General features: G+C 32.3%; 1 protein-coding gene across 1 annotated transcript; it reads left to right on the top strand.

The window, feature by feature from the left end:
* The first annotated feature begins 763 nt into the window (after window positions 1-763).
* On the top strand, window positions 764-16266 carry LOC149896464 (segmentation polarity homeobox protein engrailed-like). Its single transcript, XM_090117522.1, has 3 exons — window positions 764-1562; window positions 15290-15381; window positions 16023-16266. The coding sequence occupies exons 1-3, from the start codon at window positions 887-889 to the stop codon at window positions 16248-16250; spliced, it is 996 nt and encodes a 331-aa protein (XP_089973648.1). The 5' UTR covers window positions 764-886; the 3' UTR covers window positions 16251-16266.
* The last annotated feature ends 6949 nt before the right edge of the window (window positions 16267-23215 follow it).

The raw sequence follows: 23215 nt of genomic DNA, 5'->3' as shown, positions 1-23215 counted from the left end.
CAATTTTGATTAATAATATGATACAAAGGTTAAAATATAAGATATTTTTCACAAACTTGGATATATCCTGCACCTAGGTATCTATTTGGTACCTGGCAAAAAATTCTCATTAGTATAAATAGTTTTATTTATTGATTCAACAGTTATATTTAGTCAAATTATTTAAATACCTAGGTAATTAAAAATATTAAAAACTTTAAATAACCAAGCCTTCGCTTATTTCAGCTTGCAATTTAGCAGACACTTAATTTGGATAAGCTATGTTATCTATTTTTATTACCGTATTAACGAAATTCGTAATAAAATAACTTAATAAGGCATAAATGTCACTTTAAAAACTATGAATTATTCAATTGAACATGTCCCATAATGTTTTAATTACAAAAACTAGTTTATTACCATAAAAAATCATAAAACAACTCAATCGTTAAAACAATTTGTGAAAATTATCCGAACGCATCATGGCGGCCTGTCTATCAATATTATAATAATACTGTCAAAGTTTAATTGAAATTCTGTTAAGCTATTGATACATTATGAAACGAAAGAGCCATAGCAATTTACAACTGAATTACAAATCTCTACCAAGCCCACTAAACAATCAAAATCAATTGTGCTCCCGTCCCTTTCTAACACTTTAAAATTAGCTACGTAAGAAAGAGATAGAACACCTAATTGTGTTCGCGACTACGCCTACAAAAGAGAATGGGAAGGGTGCAATATTTGTTCGAAGGCGTGTCCGCTGCGGCGCGAAGCACTCAGTCGCTCAGAGGCCGTCGCCGCGAGCGCATCTCTGAGCTGTCACATCTGACGTTTCAATCTGACAAGCGCGCTCCATTCGTAGTTCAAATCGGTTATGAGACAGTAATTAGTGTAATAAGTAAACATGGCGTTCGAAGACCGCTGCAGCCCGAACCAAGCGAACAGCCCTGGCCCCGTCACCGGGCGCGTGCCGGCGTTGCATACGAATCAAATGCAATACCAAAATCAATACACCTGCACCACGATAGATAGATTTGACAGGACGATCAAAGTGTCGAACTCGCCACCACCCAGCCCAGACCAAGAATATTACTACAGGCCAGAAACGCCAGACGTTAAGCCAATAATACCAGATCGGTTCGAGCCAGAAAAACGAATGCAGCCGACGGCGCCGATCGCGTTCTCAATATCGAATATCCTACACCCGGAGTTTGGTTTGAACGCAATACGAAAAACAAACAAAATTGAAGGACCGAAAGCGGCTGGGCCTAATCATTCCATTTTATACAAACCGTATGAATCTAGTTCAAAGTTTGATTTTTTGAAATCACATGACGATTTTGGTTCGTTGCCTCCGCTTGGTGGCTTACGTCAAACGGTGTCCAACATTGGAGAGCAGAAAGAAAAAGAAGTACCAAAGAGTTTAGAGCAAAGAAGGCCGGATTCCGCCAGTTCGATAGTTTCTTCATCTAGTGGTGCGTCCACACACAGCACAGATACGAACAGTCAATCGTCGTCCGGCACACAACTATGGCCTGCCTGGGTGTATTGTACGAGATACAGCGACAGACCTAGCTCTGGTAAGTTTTTATCAATTATAATCAAAGCACATAAAAATAATTACTATATAGTATATTACTACTATATTTAAAAATTTATTAATGACCTATATCACTAAATAGTATGTACCTATAAAACAAAGTCGCTTTCTCTGTCCCTATATCCCTATGTATGCTCAATTCTTTAAAACTACGCAACGGATTTTGACGCGGATTTTTTAATAGATAGAGCGATTCAAGAGGAAGGTTTTAGTATATAATTTATTAGGTTTTAGACAAAGCGGGCGAAGCCGCGGGCGGAAAGCTAGTGCAGAATAAATTAAGTATTAGATTTCTCACAGTTTAATTGCTCTTTGTGTAAGTTTCAATACAATGCTGTATTGATTTACTTTTTGTTTATCTGTCTGTTCTTGCTTTCATCGTGTTGATAGAATGATTTGATACTAATATCATAGATAATTATTAATCTGTAATATAGTCATTTAGATAGATTAGAAATTATCTAGGTTATGGCATAGGAGAAAAATTGTAAAAATGTTTTTTTATGTTCATTTTTTTATTTCGTCCACTTATTTTTGATGATTTAGTTTTCTGAAGTTAACTAATAAGTAATTAGTCATAATTAAGTGGGGATATGTTTACGTGAAATTATATTTATGTTTTAAAACGCTACATTCTGACAATAAAACACATTAGGTAGAATGTGATTCCATACAATTTCACGATATATTCTTGGTAATTAATTTGCCGTTTCCTTATTTGTATGTTTGTGTGTATATCATAGGTATAGTAACTCGTGTCACAGTGTTAACTTGACCGATTTTAATGTTTTTTTGTGTGTTACCTAATAAGGTTGTTCTGGCAGATCGACGTGTTTTCAGCGTTATCTATCCTAATATTATTTAGCTGAAGACTGAAGAGTTTGTTTATTTGAACGCGTTAATCTTAGGAACTACTGATCCGGTTAAAAAAAATATCGGTGTTAGATAGACCATTTATAGAGGAAGGCTATAGGCAATATATCATCACGCTAAGACCAACAGGAGCGGAGCAATGCGGGTCCGCGGAGCGCTAGTTTTGAATATTGGCTTATTATTTGATTTATATTTAGGCCATTTTTTATAGATTTTTTAACAAAAGAAAAGATTCCATTATTTAAAAATGTCGATAAATATACAATATCGTTTCTAATAGTCATTTAGTATCTTTATGGTCTAAAAGCATAATGATATAGTGATACATTTTGATGTGATTCATAATCTAGATAGGTACCTTTTTCTAGTTTTTATGTTCTAATTTAAATAAATTATAACGGATTGAGTTTTAAAACTGAAATGACTTAATTCCGTTATTCTTAGTGTATCAAATTTCATAGAGCTACCTAAATTAAAATTATCTTTCGTACAAAATATTCGTAAAATTTTATTACTTATAATGGATTCGTGCATTTTATGTATTTTTCGTAAGAAAACATTTAATCCTACTAATATTATAAATGCGAAAGTTGTGAGGATGTGTGTGTGTTTGTTACTCTTTCACGCAAATACTACTGAACCGATTACAATGAAATTTAGCACACATATAGAGGGTAACTTGGATTAGCACATAGGATACCTAGGTGATTTCCGGGATGAATCCCACAGAAACGGAAACAATGCGGGTTTTTCATTTAAAACGCGGCGAAGCCGCGGGCGGAAAGCTAGTGATTTAATACTTTTGATCGATTTATTCTGAAATACCTAGGCACAATTGTAAAATCCTAATTACAGAATTCATATTGGATTTTTTCGACTTTTTCTTTAAAATATACTTTCTCCTAGTTTTTTAATATCATAGACATTTCTCTTTGAGGTAAAAATTATAAAGCGAGGGTGGCCTGTTAATTAATCAATGTTAATATTATTTCTATACCAGTATTGCCAGTCTAATGACTTCTACATAAATGTGGGTAATTAAAAGTAATTAATAGCTTTATCTTGTTCAATTATAATGTAAGAATGTTAACAACAAAAACTTATAAAAAATCTAGAAACCCGTATTGCGTATTTTTATTAAAACAGTATATAATTAGGGATAATTAAAGCTTTTTTTAAGGGAAAGAATTTTGGATTTGTTTTGTAATGCAAGAATTTTAGAATGCGCCTACAAATTTTATCAATGATTTTAATTATGGCGATTTCTAGCTTTCAAGTTTTTCACAGTTTCTTATTAGTTTATATATTCTAAAATAACTAATAAATATTTAAATATTATTTAAAACCAAACGCCCTCAGTTATAACCTACATTTATCCGTAATTAAATACGAAAAAATAAAAATTAACTGTCAATTTTAGCGCCAAATTTAGGCAATTGTTTTTTTTAATCGTTTGACGTAACAAGGCATGGGCCAAATACCAATATGAAAGCCGCTCTAAGGATTTCCGTCAGAAATATTGGAATTTGATAATATTTACTTATTTGTCAATAATAATCTATATTCGTTATATCTAATACATATATATAAAATTCTCGTGTCACAATGTTAGTCTGCATACTTCTCCGAAACGGGTGGACCGATTCTCATGAAATTTTCTGTGCATATCGGGTAAGTCTGAGAATCGGCCAACATCTATTTTTCATATGTACCACGGGCGAAGCCGGGGCGGACCGCTAGTTATGATATAAAATATTACCTTTCTTGAGTATTTGATATGAATATTAACGTTTAAATCTGTTTATAGGTAGATTGATTAAAAACTTAACCTTATTGATTAGGTAATCGTTCCTTATAGAAGTTTAAAATAAACGAAGCTTGGAGTAGGTAGATACAAAAGGTAACCATTTAAATTATCGGCAGTTGTGCGGGAAATAATAATACGGTGTAAGTATGCTGTCTATGTGTATTGTGTACCAACTACCAAGACTGTGCCTATGCTCTTAAAAAAGTCAATATTTTTTTGAATATTTAACAAATCTTAATAAGATTCTAAATAGAATTGACGTAAAAAAAGTATAGATATCATTCCTATCATGCTCTTTTGTAAATAATTGATTAAAAAAACATTTTTTTTTTCAATGGCGCGGCGGGCTGTCAAGAAAAAAACGGCTGTCAAGAAAAAAAAGTAGCTGTCATTATGACTGTTGGAGGTTATGAATATGACAATAGTTATATCTTGAGTCAATATTTATTGACATTTGCTTTTATTGTATGGTAATTCGTATAGATAGGGTGTTGGGTGTGATGTGAATGTCTGAGTTTTAGTTAATATTTGATTGGTTGAGTGACATATATTTGTTTTTTTTTTATATTATTATCAGTACGTCAGTAGATAGTATGTACCTACTATTTTAAGGCCCTTGTTTTTTCAGTACCTATACTTGTTCATTATCTTATAAAAGCTGTGCCTCGCGGTTTTACCCGCATTGCTCCGCTTTTGCATTTGTCTTAGTTTGATTATAACATATAGCCTTCCTCGATAAATGGGCTATCTAACACCGAAAGAATTTTTCAAATCGGATCAGTAGTTCCTGAGATTATCGCGTACAAACAAACAAATTCTTCAGCTTTATAATATTAGTATAGATTATATAGGTATATACAGGTAAAATAACTTGATTAACATGGGAAGGAAATACTTTTAGTATGTTCCAGCTAAACTAATTGTAAATTCACAAAATATATATTAAATGAATAATGAATATTGTATTGATTGATTTTGTAATAGACTGTCACGTCAAACTAAATTCAACATGGCGTCCAAGCAATATAGTGTAGATTTCAACGCGCGAAAAATACCATCATAAATCATAAAAGCTTTTTAAAATCAACATAAAAAAAATTCTAACCGGAAGTGCCTGTTTTGTTTTTTCCAATGTTCACTTATTCTTGTCTTGACAGCTGTCATCGTAGTTTTATCTTGAAGTGTCAAAAGGGCGTTGACCTTGCGTTTTTGGAACGAGTTTTGAGAGGTCGTGTCATAATATGTATTTTGTAAACGGGTACACTGGTTTTAATAGGATTTTTAGTTGATGTAGAGTTGTCAGGTAAAATATAGGTTTTTACTTTGCATCTTTCGTTAAATATTAGATCTTCTCTTTATAAATAAAAATGAATCGCAAAATGTGTTGGTAAGCGCATAACTCGAGAACGGCTGAACCGATTTCGATAATTCTTTTTTTATTATATTCCTTGAAGTACGAGGATGGTTCTTATGTAGAGAAAACGTAAACATGTACCACGGGCGAAGCCAGGGCGGACCGCTAGTTAATTAATAATATTAAACCTACAGAAGGCTTATTTTCTAACTAGCTGCGCCCCGTCGTTTCACCCGCGTGGCTCCGCTCCTGTTGGTCTTATCGTGATGATATAGCCTATAAGCCTTCCTCGATAAAGGCGCTATCTAACACCGAAATTATTTTTTCAAATCTAACCTAACCTAACTAATAAATTGATACAAAATCATATACAACCAAATGTAACAGAAAATTAGCTAATAAAATAACAGGTTTATTTGAATTTAAAATGAAATATCTTAATCAGGTATGTAATGGTCTGGTTTTACGTAATATCACAAATCTAGTGACTAATTAAATCATTTAACGACATATTCGATCTAGTTTGCGCGCCATATTGGAAATGTGATTCGATTTTTGAATTTTAAAAGTAAAACGTTCCAGAATGTTTGTTCTTTTTTTTATTGCGCGACACTTTATAATGTTTTAAGTACCTACCTAAGTTTATTTATTCTTGAATCTCGTGAACGCGTGAACAGATTTTGATTTATTGGGTATCTTTACAATTTTAACAGTAGGTAGATATCTTTTGTTTTAATAAAGTCGCTTGATTTCTACATATTTATTCTGAAAAAGCAAGCTTTTTTATATATAAGTAGGTATTATTGTACTTAAGTTACAACTTACACTGTCAAGTATCATTAAAACCGCTCAGTAGTTTATGACAGAGTAACATACAAACAAACTGCAGTTTTACTGCACTGAATAGAATAGAACCAACTACCTGTATAACCACTGAACCACCGGTCTATATAAACTCTGAACAATTTCAACCAGGTGGTAGTCTTTAGGCACCGTCACTCCATTTTTGGTCTGTCTGTACTATAAAACCTCTGTACTGGCGGTGAGAGAAGTGTTTTTATTATTTTATTAATTTAAGAATACCTACAATAAAATAATTTACTTGTCCTTTTTTGGGAAAATTATAATATTAATCCTTGTTTAAAGTATCTGTGTGAAAAATCATTAAAATCTTATCACTTATTATTTATTAACCGACTGCGAAAAAGGCACACTTATACACATGCACATATTTTTGATTACACTAAGCTCTGAAACTACTGAACCAATTTTGAATATCATTTCACCAGTAGATAGCTAGTAGCTATATCAATTTTAATGTTATTCAGGGTCGACACAATCAACCAACTGGTTAATACATATAGATGTTGATACAAAAAAGTTCTCTTGTTTTTATTCAGAAATCGCGTTTTAATGGTTTTAATATTCTAATGAACCCATTACAATAAACCTAGTAGCACCATAGTATAAAGAGAACACGTAAGTTATCTTCGAACAAAGGTACATCGCGCCGTTTGTACGTGAGCAAGCTTGACGCACGCACACAACGACGCTCGGTTCCATCTCATGAACCGGTCTTGTTAGGGGCGCGCTGCTGTGAGCGGTCAGTGTTTGTTTATACAATTACTAGCTTACCGCCTGCGGCTTTGGTCGCTTTGTCTAAAACATAATAAATTATATACTAAAACCTTCCTCTTGAATCACTCTATCTATTAAAAAAACCGCATCAAAATCTTACTTACGCATGCATAGGGACATAGGGACAGAGAAAGCGACTTTGTTTTATGCTATGTAGTGATTTATTAGACATCAACGTGACAAGTGACAACCCTGCGCCTCGCGAGTTTAGGTATCTTGCGCTCCTAAACAGAGACGGCCTACTTGTTCTCTTTATACTATGGTAGGATGTAGGTAATTGTAACAACTATGAACGATTATTAATTCATTCATTCTAATATCCGTCTCAAAGTATTATTACTTTGTAAATAAAAGTATAATGGATACAAATGTTTAATTTAACATAATAGGTTTTAATTAGATACAATACATTGTTTCTTTATACGATTAACTAGCTGTTGCCCGCAGCTTTACCTGCATGGAAAAGACAAATTTTCATGGTTACTTTCATCTCCTATTTTATCCCCTTGGAGGTAAAATTGCTCAAAATACTTTTTTCACTTAGTTTATTCAAAAATAGATGTCCGAATCTCAGACCTACCCGATACACAAAATCTCATGAGAATAGGTCCAGCCGTTTCGGAGGAGTATGGTAACTATCATTGTGACATGAGAATTTTATATATTATAGAGAAGGTATTGAGATTTAATACAAAAAAAATATATATTTAATTAATATCCACTTGTCTTAACAACTGTACAAAACTAACTTTTTAATTGTCACTCCTTCTCGCTACTGTGACAGGCGCTTTTACAGGGAAGCTAGTGATGTGCTGGCGGAAATATCGATAAGAATAGGGTATATCGATAAAAACTTTACTGATGTCGATAATATTACCTTGTATGGATATAATATGTGGGTACAAAAATGTCGAATGCGTACCTACTACATTATTACTAGGTATTAAAATCAGACTTGTTGTTGCTATTTAAAAAACATTTATTTGTTTGATAATATCATCTCAGTATAAAATTTACAAGTTTTCGTATTATCTTTGTTGTAAAACACTGATATCGGATGATCCTGAAAATATGATAAAGTAAATTTAAAAAAAAAAACCACAAATGATAAATAACACAAAAAATGTGAATTGTGAAAACTCAATACAGATCAATTATTAATTTCCATCCATTTATAACATAGAATCTTTAAAAAATCAGATATAAATTGGTAATTACCGTACACTTAGAAGTAAAATATAGCCATTAATTTTATGGAACTTAATTAAGTTATTAACTTAAGTTATTGCACAATTTCTCGCATATTATCATATATTTCGATCGCCGTAATAATTAAATTACTATGACCTTCGTTATGGTATAAAACTTTATACCGAGGCAGTTTTATAATTGCTTTTATTACTGGAAATTTACTTATTAAACATCTTTTAAATGTGAAGCTTTTTAACAACTAGCTGTGTTCCGCGGTTTTACCTGCCAAAACTGTGGGAAATTTGTTTCATTCATACCTATTTCTAAAATTTTCAATTAAAAATGTAGCCTATGTTTAACCTTAGATTAAGAACTATTTTCATTTCAAATTTCATTAAATCTGTGTTTTGACCTTAAAAGCGTAACACCCAGACAGACAGACTAAACATTTAAAATAATGATTATAAATATGGATTTGAATCAATATGTACATTCAATATCACGCACCGCAGAAACAACAATCCAATCGAACTAAATAAAAACAAACGAATAAAACACATGTAACAATAACAATAATTAATAAAACCAATTAATTTTAGTAAAAAACACGATTTTACTTTCAAACTATTAGTGCATAAACTAAACTATATCTAGAACAATTTTTTTTACAATCGTAAATTTTTCTATTTCATTAGTTCACAAAAACTATGCTCTATCAATCGTGGCGGGAAAATAAGACGTTAACTTTAAAATGGCGTATAATTAAAACATTTATGTAACGGAATATCATTGTGTGCTAATGTTATGATAACAAATGGTTCCATTTATCGTGTTACTAGAGAAAATGCAATTAATGCAAAATTACTGGTGTTAATACGAAGAAACACTCATTAGAGTGAGTTCTGAATAATATGGCTTTTTATGATGGATGTTCTACCGTTCCTAGGTTGGAATTTTCAACACGCTTTTATTGGCTTCACCTGTAGTTTTGTAACCGACTTCTTAGACTCGATTTTGACTTTAAACGAACAGATTTAATTCTAACTTTGTATACTAAATAAGGATCGGTGATAATACTTTCTTATTAAAGCGTGTTTTAGCAAGTTTTTGAAGTGAAAACTTCTTAAGCGGCGTTGGGTATAAAATCTTAAACTCGCGTCAGGACACGTGGCCTAATCGAAAAAGCGTAAGACGGATTTTTTTTTGTTTTTTTTAGCCCTTATATTCCATGCGTAAGACGGATACTATTCCAAAATATCAAACATGCTGAACGTTAATAATCAAGTTTTCACTTCTGCCGGCACTCCCCCAGTGCAACCCGTCTTTTTTTTATTATAGGTATTTTAAGCAGCTGAACTGGAAAAATTGTTGTAACGGGTCCCTTATTTAAATTTACCCATTCGATTTTATAGATTTATTTTTTAGTTAAAATTAAATAAAATTGACTGATCATTCAAACAAGATTTATTAAACCCACTTACTAACATTGTTTAATTAATATTTTTAGATCAAATTTTACGACATTAGTTATTTAATATGGCGTTCATTTGAATAGAATTCGAGAAATGCACCGCCATTAATTCACATATAACTGCGTCATAAATTATACATTTACTTACATAGTTGCTTAATTAACGATGAAAACAATATGAGAATAAGAGTTAATGAAGGATATTTTTTATAAGATTTGTTAATTAACTGACAGATAAGCTAAACAGCACTTATCTAGAAGTTGAATAAAAAGGTATAAATCTGGAAAAAAGCTACAAAAAAAGATAACTTTTGCTCATATCATTGTATTCGTATAGTCGAATTAAATATTAAATTCGAACTATCGATAAGATATTTGAATGTGTACATCACTAAACGAAAATCATTCAAAACGACTATCGATAACCAGTTCAATTAAACGACAACGTTCGAATTATTGCGCGTACATTTTTGTAATTATTCTTTATTACCGAATTTTTTGGTTTAGTGTTGGTAGGTACTTATCGATATAATTAGTAAATGATATTTTTCCTTCCTGTTAGTGTAGTGCTTGTTTTATTTATTATTTTCTTTGAAAATTTTATTTAATAGACTTTTAGATTTCTATAAGCTAAATATAATACAGATCTAGTATTTATATTTACTGCTAGAGAAGGTAGAAACCTATATCTTTTTAAACTTTAACAGTAGCAGCAGATAATATGTAGGTATTTAAAATAAAAATGCGACGGGAAACCAAATCATAATCTTTTTTAAACGAAAAGGAAAGCTAGCTTATATTGAAACGCAATACTTACTTTAAATATATTTAAATATTATTCGTCACCTCTCCAATAAGTTTCTGTATTTTAACACTCGCCTCAATAAAAAAATACAAAAGTATCCACTATTAAATCATCTAAAAATAGTCCAACACAACAAAAAGCCCCCGTCGGATGTTCATCGACAAAAAAAAACTATCGATAAATAATTCATCGACACGACGTACATCACTCGTGTACTCGGAACGGCCCACCTTGCTGAATGCTTTTTGCAAATGGTTTTTATTGTAAAGAATTCGCTAATAACTTGATTTTATCTGTTTTGGTGGGCTTCGCTTTTTGTTGATTAAATGCTTTGGTTTATCAATTGGTGGGAGGATATCATTTTTGGTGCATCATTTCGATGTAAAGTGATTAGTATGTTTCAAGGTCTTTTCGTGTCAAAAAATCATTCTACAATTTTTTTTTCTGTTTTCCAATTAGAGTTTAACTCATTTAAGTTACTCCTAAATTCCTAATACGAGCATCAGCTTTCAGTAAAGGAAAGTTCCGTCAAAGTTAGCGTAGCTGTTAGCCTGTATTTCACTATGATAAGATTTTTTTTCAATACGAAAACTACTGAATCAATTTGATTGCAATTTGCCATTTGGTTAAGGTTTTGATTTTTCGTTCCCATATAAACTACTAGTGGTCCGCCCCGGCTTCGCCCGTGGTACATATTTCGCAATAAAATGTAGCCTATGTCCTTTCTCGGGTATCAAAATATCTCCATACCAAATTTCATTCAAATTGGTTCAGTAGTTTAGGCGTGATTGAGTAACAGACAGACAGACAGAGTTACTTTCGCATTTATAATATTATCTATATAAACTATTACATTCTCACTAGAACTACTTATTTAATTCGTTAAATTTTTATCGAAAATTATTGTATTAAAAAAAAATTCAAATCTTAAATCGCTTCCATTTTCTATACATCCGCGTAACACTAAGAATCTATTAAGCCGAGTGTACACTGGTGATAACAATCTGCGCGCGTGTGGTCCCGCCTTAACGTTTTGTTCCGTTCACGGTGATCGCGGTGTAGGAAATGTGGATGCGGCATTAGTGGAAAAGATTTAAAGGGAATGTGACTTGTATGGCAAAATAATACTTTAGAGTATTGTTAAAAATCTTTAGAAAATTGCGTTATTTCTTCATATAATATTGCAATACCTATTTAGTAAGTTGAAAATATTATGAGATAAATGATAATGTCAAAGCTTTACCATGTAAAAAGATCCATAAAATTGAAGTATTACCCAAACAAAAACGTTCGAATATTACGGTTTTCACACCATTGTTAAAGTACTTAATCAGATTGTATTAAAATACCACATCCAATCCTCATACATCTCCGTCTCTTTGCGTTTTCAATGCATGACTTCTACATTAAACAAACACAAGCGTTATTGAACTCTATTCCAATGCTATAAAAACGAATATCCCTTGTTCTTATTTTTAATTCAAAATCAAACGTAAGTGTAGCAACTAGACATGCTATTTTGAACTCTATTTATAAAATAATAGAGTTGATTTTAAAATAACTTCGCACTTGATTTTTTTATACATAGGGGTGAGAAAAATTACGCGTTTTCAAGGGGTGTTACAAAACAAGTTACGAGGTACAACCCTAACATAATTTGTATGTATGTCTGTTTTTTACCAATAAAAATTCACACCGGCTAAAATAGGGAGAGTTATTATGCAAAAAGTCATATTTACTTTCAACCATTACAATATTACTAATCCCATTTGAGGTTTGAATTAAAATGTATTCTTCGTGACGTTTGGTGACGTCACATAATTATAGATGACGAATTTGCTAATTAATTTATTATTAATTTATTTTTATTTTACAATTAAAAAGATCTCTGCTACTTAACCATAACATAGATAATAAGAAGGACTAGGTAGTAGGTAGTAGGTAGTTAGGTACCTATATATATTTTTTTTATTATTTGTCATTAGGGTGAAACCAGGGTAATTACTAGTTTAATCGTATATTTTATAAAATGTACAGGGAAATATGCACTCTTTTTATAGCTTAAAATAAATCCAATCGGTTTCTAATTTCTATACAATATCAATAATTGTTTAATAATTTTTAATTAACAATTATGTATTTACCTAATCATTACATATAAACAATTACAATATTAAAATAATTATTTTTAACCCATAGTTATTCCAAATATTGGGTCATTTATAAAATTCTACGCACGCAATATACCGATTACCCGTGATTCTGGTCAAATTACTATTTTTACGTAAATCATTATATTATTGGCGATTATTATGGAATGATTAATACTAGCTTATGCTCCTGGATTTGTATGTGTTTATAAAACTATTTTTTATCATTTTCATGCTTAATTTATTTTATAAATAATCTGTAAATAATGTCTAACTGTATTAAAAGTTAGTAATTTGAAATTTCTATCAAAGCATATTTTTGATAAAAATACTAGTAAAAATAAAATCTCGTTATGTATATTAAAAACTTAAAAGTAAAAAAAAATGTTGTGTGGTTTTATGAAACCACGGTAAAAGTGAAACTGTTCGAACGGTTCCGAACACTGCTTTGTGTAGCGCAGGTCGCGTGACGGTGCGCTACACAGACCAAAAAGTTTGAGACGATGTAATAAAAGTTTCACTTTAAAAAGAACGCAACGATTTATCAATTTTAATACAAAATTAAAATAATATATAACTTAGTAACTAATATGTAGATATAGCCTAAAAGTAATTAGTATACCTACACATTGTATTTCACTCAACAATACTTTTTGATAATTAATAGATAATATATAATATTAATTAACAAAATGGTATATACCATTGCGTTTTAAAAGCCTTTCACTGCATGAACAAACACACGACAAATAAAACAACTATATTGTCAGCGAAAACCCCAAACAGTCGTTAAGCTACAATTTATTTGTCCCAAACAAATTCATTACATTTGTAATTGGCAACACTTAGAGTTCGCGGCAATTAAAATGTAATGTTGCCAGCAATTAAAATTATCCCTCAACTAATCTTGTTGGTACATTTATTTCTGTATTACACTGTATTTATCACCGCTTTTTAATTTACTAACTACTAGCTGTTCCCCGCGGTTTCACCCGCATAGTAGTTCCTGATAATAGCTCGTTCAAACAAACAAACAAACTCTTCAGCTTTATAATATTAGTGATAGATTAACGTCGTCTGTCGTGTGAAGAATTTTAAAAAGAAAAAGAATCGATTTTTAAACTGTCCAAGTTCGCGGAGGTTGGCAACACTTCTAACATTTTTCACGAAACCCCAAAACATTGCTGGTCGTTACCAACGTTTGTTTAATTAAAAACGCGAATAAAAAAAATTACCAACCATTTTATCGGGTGATAAACGGCCCTGTGCCATAACCAATTGCCATACAAAAATAAACTCTATCCCAAGGCGTTAGTATAAATTTTTTATTTCACGGAAAATTCTCCCTATTTTCCGCTCCACAAGATTTGTTTACACCATTTCCTGTTCTATTCTAAATGCAATAAAATCCAGTTTTCTTTAATAGCCCCGTTCTAAATTTAAAAGCTGTCTTCAAACAAAAGTCAACCATAAAACAGAGGAATAAAATTCGAATACGTGTTCTTATTTGAAATCGCGATTAAAACGCCATAAGTCAACTATAATTCAGGCTAATCTGTGCTTTGATGACGTTAATTGAAAGTGCTTTATCGTTTGTTATTGCGTGTCAAATAAATTCCGACCACAGATAAGATTAAATAGTTAACTTCTGTTCGTGAATTGTCTGTGAAATACTATTGAGAATCTGCTATTATTTTTGACAGCTGATTTTTATAACAATAAATGTGTCAAATTATCATAATTTATTCAGAATCATACGTAGGTATTTATTTTATTCGAAAAACGTTTATGGCGTATTCGAAAAGCAATTTGTTTTAATGGTCATTTGGATTTTCATATTCAACCTTCATGCAACAATATTTTTCTGTCTGGCAACGTTCCAGGTTCTGAAAAAAGTTGGCGAATGTGTAGTCTGTAATCGCTTTTCACCGCCTTCAAATATATTACACACGGACTGTCTACTTAGATTCTAAGCAAAGATTGTAACTTGATTTAAGCACTTTTAAATTCCAACTTTGATTCTTATCGTTACGCAATTACTTCATGTTTTTATTATACGAACTTTTTGAGATTGTAATTACCTATAGTTTAATTTATTCGTAATTAGTGTAACTGTCACATTTAGTTGTAATTATAAATGATTGTTATCAAGGAATGTGATTTAAGCAAAATGCCTATGACCTATAAAATTAAGGGAATTTAAAAAAAAAAAAAAATGTAATTATGATATGAATTATGAAATATATTTGCTCATTATTGGACAATCTGATTTTTTTTCAAGTTTAGGGTCTTTGAATAAATTTTTCTAAACATTAAAAAAGTGTGTTTTTGGTTATATTTATCAATCGCCTAGTATTTTAAACTACTATAGTAATATGTACAGTCTACTCTTTAATAGTTCGTTTTCTTTGTTAACAGGTCCCAGAAGTAGAAGAATGAAGAAGAAGATGACAGCGGAAGAGAAGAGACCAAGAACGGCGTTTAGTGCAGCACAACTCGCTAGATTAAAGGTAAATATTGATTACAATAAACAATTTGACTGACCGGTTGGCTTGGTTGGCAGTGGCCCTGCCTTCCAAGCCAGAGGTCGTGGGTTCGATTCCCACCCGTGGCAAATATTTGTGTGATGCCTGCGTGTAAAGCAGAGTTTTCTAATGAGCGATAGAATTGAATTTGAGCATTATTGCGACGGAGTAAGGTGCTAATTTAAGTGAATGTTGTTGTGTTGTTGCCGATCTCAAGTTATCCCATAGAAGAGTTGAATAAAGCGGTAGCTTTAAGTCACTGTTTTTAAAGATAAGGCTTCTGTTCAAAGTTCAATTCGGAACTAAACTCTGTAGTCACTGGTGTCAAAGTGCAATACCAACTCTTTAGACCCTATTCATAATCGATAGCTACTCCGTAGTCCTTATTTGCAAATTGCGACATATTTCCTCTTGCAGCACGGGTTTGCCAGGAACTGCTACCTGACACAGCGGTAGCAACACTATCTATGTAGTCCCTGTTTGCAACTATCCGTATATTTGCTCTCTATCAGGCTTTGCTAACTTTGTCTATCTTACGAACTCTGCAACTATCTGTATAGCCCTATAGCTTATTCATCACTGTGTAGCACCTATATCAGTAGCCTGTATCTGTATGTTTGTTGCAGCACGAGTTCGCAGAGAACCGCTACCTCACCGAGCGACGGCGGCAGGCGCTGGCCGCGGAGCTCGGGCTGGCGGAGGCGCAGATCAAGATCTGGTTCCAGAACAAACGCGCCAAGATCAAGAAGGCGTCGGGCCAACGCAACCCGCTCGCGCTGCAGCTCATGGCGCAGGGACTCTACAATCATAGCACGGTCACTGAGAGCGAGGATGAAGAGATTAGTGTTACGTAGTTGTGTAGAGATATAGAGTTGTATAGAGACATGAAGAGTGGGACATGTAGATGGAACATATAGAGTATTAAGTAGAGAGAGACATGTAGAGAGTGCACGTAGAGGGATCAGTGTCACGTAGATGTAAAGAAGAATATTAATGGCCGTTCCCAATATTTAATCTATAAGTTATAGATAGACAGCTATCTCCGATAGCTAGTAAGGTTCTATCTATCGTAAGATAGATACGATGTTGGGAACGGCCATTACTGGCTGACAGCTGTCAAAACTTTATTGGGACGCTCAAATAGACAAATTCAAAGAGAAAAATATACCTATAGTAAGCAGTTAGTCCTCCAGACGATACATAGCGATCAGAGATAGGTTAACTTATCGCTAGTAAGCTTATTGGGATGCCAAAACAAAAGATAGATAGCATTTTCTATCTTTAGTAGGGTCAAACCTAAGATAGATACGATATTGGGAACGGCCATTAGAGCAAGTATCATTTGGAGAGTGTCATGTAGAGAGTCACGTGGAGAATGTCATGAAGAGTTTCACGTAGAGTGCAACATAGAGGATATCATGTCGAGATTTGTGTCATGTGGCACACAGTGATTTATATTATTATGGGGATGTGTGTTACGTAATGTGGTTGTCAAATGCAAGATAGTAGAAATTCTGTTATGGCATCCCATATATTGTGGTATCTCACAGTATTATGAGAAATGGCTCTGGGTTTTGATTATTATGTTAAATGCTTAAGTTTCATTAAGTTATATTACTTTGTACCTCTCCATTTAAGTAGAAACACAATTTCAAATATCCCATCAAATCTGATGTATGAATCCATAAACTTAATTATATTATAGTTATTATAATATAGATATTTATTTGATAGTTATAAGAATATGTTCGTTCTTATTTATTGTAATTAGCGATTAGAAATTATAGTTCCTGTTTTGTAAATATTAATTATGGGTAATTTATTGTTATTATTATTTAGTAACTATAATAAGTATAAAAAATAAAGTTTTTATTCTTCTAAAGCCGGATACTCACGTACCTCCAGCAGGGGCAATATTGGAATTGCACCCTTCATTGGCTCCTTAATTGTAATGTGTATAGGCAAGCGGGGGCAATTTAGAGAACAGCTGAAATTGCTCTGACCGCCGTGCAACCGAGATTGTTCCAATATTGCCCCTGAGGCAGGTACGTGAGTAGCCGGCTAAAAATTCATGGTCTTACCACAAAACTATTTAAACACAGTCTAACTTTAAACCAGGTATTTGTTACTTTAATAGTTGTATAATATGTGAAATACGACAAAACCAGATTAAAGAGAACCCGCGCTTCTAAAGTTTTTGTGGTAAGACAGTCAGGTTTTAATAAAAGTCAAGTCATATAGTAATAAAATGATGCGATATCATAACCAATTAATTACAAATAGTAATAATTATAGTATTATTATGTAAATAATATTTTTAGATGTCCTAATTTGAATATAAGAAATTACAAATGCCTTAGGAAAGATTTTTCCCTATAAATTTGTAGAATAATTTGTTGTAAAAATCAGTATTCCGTCTCTTTTACTCTCAAGTAAATTGATGTTATTAAGAAAGAGACAAAGCATTCATTTTTCACATTTTAAATAAAAATTAGAGTAACTATTGATCAAGATTTTTTTCTCAATTTTTAATTAAATAATAAACTGTACTTGTCTCTCTTTCGATTATATTCTACAAAAATAATTGACAAATTAGAGAATATAAATAAATGCTGTTTGTAAATGAGGCTTATAATGATTTTTCAATCCTTGGTTAAAATTTATCCGTCCAATAAAGTATTACACGAACATTTTAAAATCACCTATAAACTGTCAAATACGGACAATTAGACCTCATTCACACGAGAGCTTTTTTAACGTCCGTTAAAAAAGCGTCCAAATAGAACAAATGCATTCCCAAGTATATGTTCACACGTCAGCGCTTTTAAAGCGCGACGCTTTTTTATCGCGCAGTGTTCTATTTTCAACGCTCGGCGTTGGGCGTTAAATAAAATAGACCATAGGAAACTTCTTACTATTATTCAGACGAGCGCTAAAAAAGCGCCGGCGCTGCGTTCAGTATGCCGCACGCTCGCTCAGCGGTAGCACGTGTTTGTTGTGCTTATAATCATCAGAAAATCGATACGATGTCGTGGATTGTTGATCCCGAACTATTAATTATAGATGTGGAGTCTCGTCCGTTCCTGTATTCAAAATCGTTATAGACATTTGAAAATAATTAAAAAAATTCCGGGGTATTGCCTTAACTCTTCGTACAGTGTCACAAACTGCCCTTTTAAGTATCTCTGTTCATTCAGAGGATGTACCCAGAATGCCTTTTGTTTTCTTTTTCGTCTTTTAATAACACAAATCGCTAGTGCCAATCTTTCTTTCTTTCTTTCTTTCAAATATACCTAACATATAAAAATTAAAACAGTAGGTATTTTTATCATATTCCTTTAAGTAACATGTTTATCGATGACGAGTTTGAACAAATACCTAAGTAGGTACCTACAAGTGGTTTATTAAGAACAAACTTTCCGAGGAATTCTAAGCAAATATAATAATATAAATATCATAAAGATATTACGCAACTGACATTACGTAATTATTTTAGCAGAAACCATTTCCACGTCTTACTGAAGCGAGAGACGAGACATGAGTGATTTAAAAGCGTTAGTATGAACAACCACAGAGAGAACGTTTAAAAAGCGCCAACGCCGGGTTTTAACGCAACGCTTTTTTAACTCTCGTGCGAATGAGGTCTTAGAAAACATTTTTGAAATGGTAGTTTAATACGTTATTCGATGAATAAGTTTTAACTAAGGATTGAAAAATCAGCCCTTATTAAAATTAAATAATGTACAAAGCCACAGTTTAAAAATTTTTGCACAGATTACGTTTTTTTTTTTTTTGTAAATATTCGTGTAGTAATTGATTTCTTCCATCTTGTTGAATTTGTAAATATTATTATAATAAAGAATTATTTAATTGTCGACTGCGTTAGTATGTGAATAAAAAATATATATGGTTTTAAAAATTTATATGTTTGTTTTATTTTTATAAGAACACACATTTCTTCACCTCTTTCCACATTTTTTATAAATTTTGAAATAATTATGTCAGTGATATGAATGAAAGGAGCCCTAATTCCTTTATTAATAAAATAAAATTAACACACAGACAATTTTAATTAATTTAACAATAAGTAGGTATAGAGTATCATACAAAATGATACTTTGTAGAAACATGTCCAAGATTCTTTGAAACATAAAAAAAATATATTGGTGTTACAAGAATCGAACTCACGACTATGGATCAATGTGTAGCTTAAATTTTCTACCACAAAGGTACTTAATTATTTTTCCGTTTTCTACCAAAAAGGTAAATTTCTTTGGAATCTCAGGGCAACTTTTGTCTCCGCAATTATTTTGTCTCTCCCATCAGCTCTATGGGCTAGTAAGAAAGTGCGCGCACGTAGCGACGCAACTTCCTTTTGGAATTCGTTTTAAGCAATTTCATAGAAAACATACCTACTTAGTAGTACTAGCTCAATGCTCAATCGATTACAAACAGAAGGAAGGTTTGGGAAGCCTTATGTTGTGGTATTGTTTATGAAAATAAAACACATCTCTTTACGAAAATTATTTATTGAAAGAACATAAATTCTTCCGTTACGAACGAATTTTCAATCCTTGAATAAAATTTATCCGTTTATTAAAAAAATGTAGAATAGAAAAAATGTCACCTTAAATAATCAAAATATTATTGATACAATAATTGTTAACCAAGGATTGAATAATCGGCCCTTAACAACAAAAATACTAAATTAATTACAATGGTTCTTAATAATCAGCTCATATAAGTTCCCACTGCTGGGACACGGGCCTCCTATGAGGGTACAGGCCATCATCCACCACGCTGGCCAAGTGCGGGCAGATGTCACATGTCGAACTTTTGATTTTTGCACATCGGAGAAGCTACCTGTGAAAAATATTACAGTTAGATTATTTATATAAATAAGGCATATAAAATATTATTTGACTTTCTATCTTATTCTCGTTGTCCTTTTCAAAACAAGGTTTGTAGGTACAAGGGAAAATTATTAAATACCTACTAGCTTTTCGCCCGCGGCTTCGCCTGCGTTTTCAAAGAAAAACCCGCATAGTTCCCTTTCCAGTGGAATTTCCGGGATAAAACCTATCCTATGTGTTAATCCAAGTTACCATCTATAAGTGTGTTAAATTTCATTGTAATCGGTTCAGTAGTATTTGCGTGAAAGAGTAACAAACACACACACATCCTCACAAACTTTCGCATTTATAATATTAGTAGGAATAGGATAGATAAATAATCACGCTTTCGATAAGATAATCTCATGGAAATTTTGTGGTTTTAATTAAAAATGATTGGTTCGAGTTTAAAGGAATCAGCTACATACATACCTACATCCTTGAAAAATATATAAGTGAAGTTATTATAAGCGTGTTTACACAAATTACACAAAGAAAAATGTACCCACGTATACTTTACTAGCTGTGCTCCGCGGTTTTACCCGCATTGCTCAGCTCCTGTTGGTCTTAGCGTAATGATATGTAGCCTATAACCTTCCTCGATAAATGGGCTATCTGACACCGAAAAAATTTGTCAAATCAAACCAGTAGTTCCCGAGATTAGCGCGTTAAAACAAACAAACTCTTCAGCTTTCTAATAATAGTATACGTAAATATACGTTCGTCACAGTCAATATATAAATTAGTCAAACAAAGCCACTGCATACAACTAGCTAATAATTAGCTGTAAGTTATTTTAATGAGTGTAAATAAATCACACGCGTCGTGTGACGTACAGACAGATGTAATGTGCATTAATTGGAGCCAATTATGGGCTGTTAGTATTGAAATGGAATATTATATTTAAGTGTATGGTAAGTATGTGTAAGTAATTTTGACTTATGGGGTATGAGCCAGATATAGGTAGTACCTACCTATACATCTGTATTGATAATCTTTTTTACGGACTAATAGTTGATCAGTCTTCTTATTAAGAGCGAGCAAAAGTGCCGTTTTTCCAAACGTAGTCCCCTGTTTCCTCCCTGGATTGTGCCACTAGAGCAATATATTTTTTACTATTAATCTATGGTAACTTTAGCCATGTTCCTACGTTTTCCTTTTTGTCATATCTTAATTATTAAAAAAGATATTAATCTTTCATGTCGTAAGTAAAAGGGCAAATTTTCCATTATGTTCTGTCTTCCATAAAACTAAGTTTTGAGTTAATTACGCTCTTATACGCAATAGTTACTTATAAATTACCTTATAGCTTTTTTAAACAACTATCTAGCGTTTATTAAACCCTAACCTATAGGGTATAAAAATAAATAATAAATTGCTGTTCGTTAGTTTCCCTAAAACTCGAGAACGACTGAGTCATTTTAGGTGATTTTGGTTTAAAAATGTTTGTCATAGTGCAGGGAATGTCTAAACTCTAAACGGAGAAAAACTTAAAAAATAACGGCTGTGATATCTTGTGATGCCCGCTAATTATACATAATTACATAGGTAGTTTTCAAAAAATATAAATAGATTTTATAATAACAATAACATGATAATCACACCAAAATAATTCGTCTCTATGTCCCATCATACCCCGAGGACTACTGAACCAACTTAAAGTTAATAAAAGATTCCAAGTTACATCAAAGCGAATCACAGAGGTCGCGGGTTCGATTCTGCGAAGTACAAAATGATATATTGCATATAAAATATGATTTATTTGAAAGCAAGTTAGTTATTTATGACTTAGGTTTTGTTTCAACACTAATCAGTCTCTATATGGTATCTACTCTATGGTAAAAAGATGTAGATTGTCTGTAGTGGTGTGCATTTGGTTTAAAATTTCATTGTAAGGCCAATTTTGGTCATAGATTATTTTGATTGTAGACATGAAATGTATGAATTTTAATAATTTTGTACTTAAAATTATTATGGATATTGATCAAGTTGTTTTTTGTGATTTGTATGATGTATCCTATGCTATCCTACTAATATTATGAATGCGAAAGTTTGTCAGGACGGATGTATGTGTATGTATGTATGTATGTTTGTTACTCTTTCACGCAAATACTACCGAACCGATAACAATGAAATTTGGTACACATATAGAAGGTAACTTAAATTAACACATAGAATAGGTTTTATCCCGGAAATCCCACAGGAACGGGAACTATGCGGGTTTTTCTTTGAAAACACGGGCGAAGCCACGGGCGGAAAGAAAATCTAATAATATTTATTAGCTTTTACTCTATCACGTGAAAACCACTGAATGAATTTTGATAATACTTTGCAGTGATGTAGCTTATTTACTAGAATTACACATAAGCTACAGAAATACTTGCTTATCCCGCGGGTTCATCCGCGTTATCATACCTACTTATTATTATCTCTTTAGATGAAATATTTTAACGAAAATATAGTCATGAATCAACTGAAAGTGACGAAAAACATTAATGCGTACATAAATACGTGTCGATTTATTTATATATATTGAAAGGGAACTGTCAGTACGTTGTTTAATGGTTTTAAAGCCGGTTTTAGCGTGTAAAGATGTTCTCATTTTGATGATTGAATTGATATATCTTACATATTTGTGTGAAGATGTTTATTTGAAACTGCTTGACCGATTTGGATGAGATTATTGTTGACCTCGACACTTGATACTGGAATTTTACAGAATTTGGGTTCTTTGGCTTCCGAACTATCTATGTTATATGTTATGACTTATAGACCGGGAGATACTGACACAAAATTTCGAGTCATTTGTAACAAGGATGGCGGTTCTACAGGGGTCTTAATACGCAATGACAAAAAGAAAAACGATGGTGTGAACGCTGGTACCGGTGGCTTAGTCGCGTGGGCGTTTGTCGAACTCGTCGGAAAAA

The sequence above is a fragment of the Colias eurytheme genome, chromosome 28 (assembly GCF_061535395.1).
Source record: "Colias eurytheme isolate Ceu_HAF_F1 chromosome 28, ilColEury1 Martin Lab GWU primary, whole genome shotgun sequence".
NCBI lineage: Eukaryota > Metazoa > Arthropoda > Insecta > Lepidoptera > Pieridae > Colias > Colias eurytheme.
Note: the sequence above shows the minus strand (reverse complement) of the source record. Positions and strands in the feature narration are given on the sequence as shown.